This window comes from Echinococcus granulosus, assembly GCF_000524195.1.
Source record: "Echinococcus granulosus chromosome Unknown EG_S00125, whole genome shotgun sequence".
In the NCBI taxonomy this organism is placed as follows: Eukaryota; Metazoa; Platyhelminthes; class Cestoda; order Cyclophyllidea; family Taeniidae; genus Echinococcus; species Echinococcus granulosus.
This window is the reverse complement of record NW_020170505.1, coordinates 151876-158488: the sequence shown is the minus strand read 5'-3', so window position 1 is coordinate 158488 and position 6613 is coordinate 151876. Positions and strand designations below refer to the sequence as shown.

General features: G+C 39.8%; 1 protein-coding gene across 1 annotated transcript in view; it reads left to right on the top strand. All coding sequences in view use genetic code 11, as the record gives it.

Annotated features, from left to right (window-relative positions):
• Positions 1-5864: 5864 nt before the first annotated feature.
• The window catches only part of EGR_08949 (hypothetical protein), a gene marked incomplete at both ends in the record, with an annotated part of 4350 nt that continues 3601 nt past the window's right edge, over positions 5865-6613 (top strand). The window contains one exon of the mRNA XM_024498198.1: positions 5865-5962. Within this exon, the coding sequence (XP_024347397.1) occupies positions 5865-5962 (98 nt within the window). The remainder of the gene's footprint in view (positions 5963-6613) is intronic.

Genomic DNA, 6613 nt, shown 5'->3' with positions numbered 1-6613 from the left:
TACCCTGCAATTGTAGGCTGAACTTGCACTAAACAACATTTCCTTGTTGCACACTTCCGTGTCGGTGTGTTGGTGATTGTACTACAGAAAGTGTAGGTTGCTGGTAATAACCTGTCAGAATCAACCAGTACTTAAAATGAGCAATGGTCAAGAGCTCTGAAATTCATCCCCCACGTCATCAGACGTTCATGTCTTTTGGTAGAAGTAATCCAACTATGAAGACGCAAATGCCGATCGCTACACATTGCTTCCTTTTCAATGATATTGAAGACGTTACGGAAGAAAATAGCGCCTGTACATAACTGAAACTAATCAAGAGCTACTTATTATTTAACACCTGAGATTGGTCCCAGCATATCAACAGACAATTTCTTATTTCCCAGTTTCCGGCTTACACCTCACTATTACCAAATATCTGTATGAACGGATAAGATCTGTAAGGTATCAGCCTTCCTGAAACAGTATAAAATAAGCACGAAAGCATTGGTGGAGAGTTGTGATTCACCTACTTCGTTTGTTAAGAATAGGCTACACACAGTGATATGATTAGACCAGTTTTAAACCAAGAGCCATGCTCGCACATCATCTCCACATAAAAAAATATGGCATGGACGAGTTTGGCAACACATCGCACTCAGGAAAAAATAAGTTCAAAGTAAGTCAACCAGCTTTGAAGAAAGGAATGGAAAGGGAAGATAGCGTTGAGGAGACATACCTTCCAGAGAGCAGATCCTTTCGCAATTGTAGACAGAGCAGATAGCGCGTAATTTCGTCGTAGATGTCCTCATGCGGCTTGGGCGGATAGATGCGGACACCAAACCAAAATTGGGTGTTTTCTGAAGCGAAATTCGAAGCCTCTCAAGTGAATTCAATCATTATACTCAACTAAGAAAAAAAATGGCTGTTGATTCGGGAACTTGCAACAATAAATCACCATCAATTCCAGCTTTGAGGAAAATGTATGATCCCAGAAAAGATCTGGAAGGGGTATTTTTGAGCGAAAACTGGTTTTTGTCCTTAAAGGGCCATCAATGGTGTGTTCATTTTAGCTTAAAAATGGAATTCTTCGCGATAGTTTCCGCCAAAAAAGTCTTTGTCTCATGCAAAGGATCCAAGGTGGTCTGGTGTTATTCCCATTTGAAAGCTTTGCCTCTCCGAATAGTTTCTTCATTCCTCATGATTTCGACCACATTCGGACGTATCTACCACACTCATGCGCAACATACCTGTCCATTATTGAAATAATCTACAAGAGCACGCAATTGTCCAGACCTAGTTGAATTACGATCACCTATCACTTTTCACTCACTTTTACCATTTCCAAGGCAAAAAAGACTGGAGAACTTTTAACATCCTCTGGATAAGGTATGTGGGAGTCACACTGATGGCACTCCGATGAGATACGCCCAACATGCTCTTGAAAAAATCTAACATCAAAGTAGATCGAGCGGTCGCCGAAATATGCCCGCCGTAATACTACATTCACTACTCAATGCCACGATTGAATTGGATCCTCAGAGTTCCCATCAGACGATGTGATGAGAGGAACCCCACCAAAAACACTATCAATCAGTAGAGAAACATCTTTTCTACGACGTGATTTCGTTTTGTGAACGATTCCAATTTAATCAGTTACCGGTATACTGGTCATTGCAGAGGTGTGGCAGCTGCAAGCACCGGGGATGAGACTCAAAATAGGACGAGGTTGTGGAGTGTGTTATATTTCATTTACCGTGCACACGGGGATTCATTCTACTGAATTACAGTTTCGCATGGTGGGTGCGTACAGCTCCATTTCTTCTAGACATACGTATTCAAGAGTAACGCAAGCCCAGCAGAAACTTCCTCCCATGCTTTAAATGGAGTAGTATAAACACGCAGTACATCTGACATCTTGGAATTTGAGTCACTCTCGGAGGCTGGAATTAATCGCATTGATCAGCAAACAAAAGTAACTGTCAGCTACTACCTTTTGAGAGTTGTCCTTGGCTATTTAAGTACTTAGCCATTTGCGTAGGCCACTATTACGGTAATCAGACCCAAGACAGAAATGAAGACACTTGATGACTTCCAAATTCAACTAAGGTATTACTTCTTCTAGACTCCGATAGGGATAGTCTACTACTACATTCCGTTAACAAAGTCCACTAAAAAGATTTATTTGAAAAGTGCTTCTTAGGACAATACAATGTTCCATAGCAAGGATAGGTCATAATCGTCCCCCTCCTTAAGCCTTCTTCGAAGTGTTAATGCCATTATATTATCCAAGTATAGTATTCATAGGTATCAGTAGAGAAAGGTATCAAGTCTTCAGATTCAGTTTTTAACACTGGTGCTGTATACATACATATAACACATTTGATTCCGGTATCACTTCATTACTAACCGCAATACAGAACCTGACCTTGGGGTACCTGCCAAAAGTCAAGATTTTAATAATCCTTATGGGATGGGCATACATATACCGTCATCCATGGCAGTCTTCCCTTTACAACGTTTTTCGCAGGGTACCCAGCTGATCCAGGTCGACATAAGAAATCGCTGTAAAAACAGAGCGTGAACTCAGCAGCTGCACCATAACCGTAAAGGACAATGCCCCGTGCAATCAGTAGGGGAGTTAAATCTCGGGAGATGAATGACAGTGAAAATATTCAAATGCCAGTAAAATGATAAAGAGGTCCCAAGTAGGGAGATGGTTGGTGCGCGCGATTACTACAGTTTTTGCTGAAGGGAAAAGAAACCCTGAGGGGGAATTTCATGATCATTGCTTTTAGCCTCACGAGGTCAGAGAGGTAGTAAAAGCAATAATCAGAGCCTTATTAACCTGAAAGTTCAAGGCGGTAAATAAATAGCACCGCATCTGCGGAGCACCTCAATATAAAGAATGGACGGTTTTTCAATCCCTAAATGTGCTTTGATCAAAAATACGACGATTTGTTGGGGAATATGAGTGAGACTTACTTTTACATTGGTCCACTATTCTTCGATCCATCTTCAGCCAAAACTGCAGAAAAAAAGAACAAATGGGATTCTTAATAAACAGTAAAACTGGCGCAGAAATAATCTCATTTTGCCTTACTGCTGATAAACTACTTCAGGGTGTGATGATGAGACTTTGTGATACAAAGGCAGAACCAAAAAGAGTACTGTACTTGCTTTTTCTATTCAAAATAAGCAAATGTCCTTTAAGTGCTAAGGAAACATATTTTTTTTTAAAAAAGAAGGTGCTTAATTTCACCAGGCGAATATATAGGGAACGTCAAGTAGTAAAGCGTATCACTAAATGATGGCATGTTTCGTACGAAGTGAGTGGCATCAAAATTTACTTTAAAATGTGAAATCGTTTCATTACGAAACGCAAAACAGCAATCTTTTTCGTGGCATTAGATTCCTCACATTTCTCGACTACTTATTCTGAAACAAATTACATCACATTTCTACACGGTAACGGTACTTCATGATGCAATAATTTCAGGTAACTCGGCTTTCATGAGTCTGAACGCAGAGAAGTCCAATTCACATTGAGCCTTCTTGTAACATCTTCAAGCACTATTTTTTATATTGTTAAAATATTTTTTTGTGGTCGTCGCACTAGCTAAATGTTCTTATGTTTTTTCCTGAAACACGGATGCAAATGAAACAGTAAAATTCCTACTCCACCTCTAGATATCAATGAAAAAGAATGTCAGATCCCTAGCGGACATACGTACTGAAGAAGGAAAAATGGAAAACTGCTTCCTTTTGACCTAATTTGGCTATCGTCTCAAAATGAAAATTCTTATACGCAATAAACTGCAAGAAGAACCGGCTTGCCAAACAAAATTCGTCGCATGACGCACTCAGATACTAAAGTTCGGGAGCTTTTCAATCGTTGATGCAAAAATCTCAAAATAATATCTTCGACAGGTGGTGATAAGGTATTAATTAATTCATATAGTTTCTCCTCAATGGTTTATTATCAACTCAATGGAGAAATCCGATCCATTTCTTCATACACTTGTAAGCAAAAGCTAACAACAAAATACGGATCGTTCCACTAAATCGCACCTTTGAATTAAACTTTACTAGAACAATAAAAATAAATTCATGAGTAGAACCTTCAAGAATGCTCCAAAACCATGACCTTTAAAGTAGTTCACTTCCGGCACTTTTGATCAATGAAGGTATACCCATCAATGTGTGATCCATAGGTTTATGTGGACGAGAAAGCCTTAGAAATTATCATGAACTAGCAAATTAAGCATTAATTACCTAAAACGCTGTTATGAGGCAACTTTTCTAGGCTACTTAGTTCTTTGCTAACAACAATGAATTTGAGTACAGGCTTGATGCGTCGTATTTAGTCCATTTCACACTGCTGCATGCATCAATGGGTTATCAGATCAGTGCATGAGGCAATTATGGCCAAGCGACCCTAGAACAGTTGTTTTTTTCTATGAAAAAAGGACATTTATTTACTCATGTAGATGCAAAATCAACTAGGAAGTGGAGACCATTATAAGTGGCAGTCTGTGTACGGGAAATCAACTAACTCAATAAAGGAAAACATGCCTCAAAATACTCCACTCAAATGGGTTTTAGGATAAATAACATTGTAGAATGAAATCCTCTGAGGCAATGGGGAAACTATAGAACACCCAGCTGATACGGTAAGCCAGAATATTGGTGATTGAATAATAAACATTAAAAACCCTCTGCACATTTGAGACAGTATACTGATCAACAAATTTCGAAAAGTGGTTCCTCTACCAGAGTCTGCTTTGCTTTACGCTAAAAAGTAGTTGTAGTGGCAAAAACATTCCGCTCGACAAGGCTCGTTTGACAGATTTCGAAACAAGGAAGCGGTTGAACAAATTTCAAAAGCGCGGTTGTGTAAAATGCATTGATCCATGTTTGGGTTTCCGAGAAAGTCGTACCAGAATCAAAAAGCGTCCCATTATTCACCTTTCGGTAGTAAAAAGTCACCTCACCCACGAGTGAATCTGAAGGCTTAGAAAATGTTCGCGTTGATGCAACGGATGAAGAATGCGTCAGTCATACTTAGCCGCCTCCACGGCCTTGAACAATAAAGAAAAAACCGTTTCGACAATTGAAGCGTGCAACTATGAGTAACACCTGACCACTTCCTGTCTTTTTCATGAGAAGACTCGGAGATTCTGTTAAGAGCTGAAGCCAAATTCACTGCTGGGTGTTTTATTTACCGCAAGAAAATAAATACCTCGTCGGTAGCATTTTCAGAAAAGAAAATTAGTCCAGGCTCAAAGATCCCTCTATTAGATTCCTTAAAATCGATGTTTTTTTTTCCCTCGAATTTAAAATAGCAGCGACTTGAAATTCTATACCAGACTTTTACTTATCAATTCCTCGTCTATTAAAGCAAATTGATGTGGGGCATGAGGAAACCACTTCCACTGAAGCAGATCATCGAAAAAATGCGCAGTCCTTTGAATACGCATAGCTCATTTCATTTCAACACTTTACCTCTCCGTTAATGAAGTATATATTGACTATTTAAGCAAATTTCTAGCTCATAGAAAAAAATGCAGAATATTTACCATAATATAACATCAAGCGACTAGATAATGAAGCTGGATTTTTAAAAGATTACGTCTGTTTTTCACATTAACACCGTCAGAGCTAGGAAGCAATGTTTCAACAATAACATGATCAAAAAACTTTCTGACCGGCCACTGCTAGATCGTGCGGGTGAAAATACAAGATTAATAAGCAAACCTCTCGATCCTGAACTTTAAGATGACTCTAGCATCCCAATGTGGACTGTCACCATCGTTGCGATACCTTACAGGTAAAAGTGAAAAGGCAAGAAATGGGCGTGTGCCAATTTCAGCAATTTAAGTAAGAACATGAACACAAAAAACTATCATGTGGATCACGTTAGGGCTGAAAAGGATATCTTCAACGAGTGCGGTGCAGTTAAGTATTTTGCATTGGAGATAGGAAGGTAAGTTTAGTTAACAAGCTAGAGGAATCTCACCGAAACACCACGGTGATGGACGGCGCAGTGTCCAATACCCTCTGTCTGCCAAGGCGTTCGCCTAGATAAGGACGACAAGGGGGTGCTGACGCCTGCAGCATCAGTGGAGGGGTGCTTGAAGAAGTAGAGGCCAAAGAACTCGAGGTCTCGAAGGCCGAGATATTGGCAAACCGCCTTAAGGAGGTCTAACCCGGTTGCCGATTTCTGGATGAGAAACGGGCAAGGTATTCAAAGTTGTGATTGATGCAGTCTCCTTACATAGATGCATAGACTACGGTTAGACAATTCAACCCTTCCAATAGGAGGAGCTAACACTATGGTTAACACAATACGAACACATTAAACGATCATAATAATTTCAATAGAAGGTCATTGAGCTTAAAATAAGCCCCTAGATTTGATAGAATTTGGTAGTCGTATGGCACTTCGCTTTATCGTACTGGTGTTAGAGCAAGAGAATTGTTTATGCAATCGTAATGCACGATTGCAATCGCTTCAGCATGCGCTGCTTTTACCAGCAACCTACACTTTCTGTAGTACAATCACCAACACACCGACACAGGAGAGTGCACCAAGGAAATGTTGTTTAGTGCAAGTTCAGCCCACAATTCCAGGGCG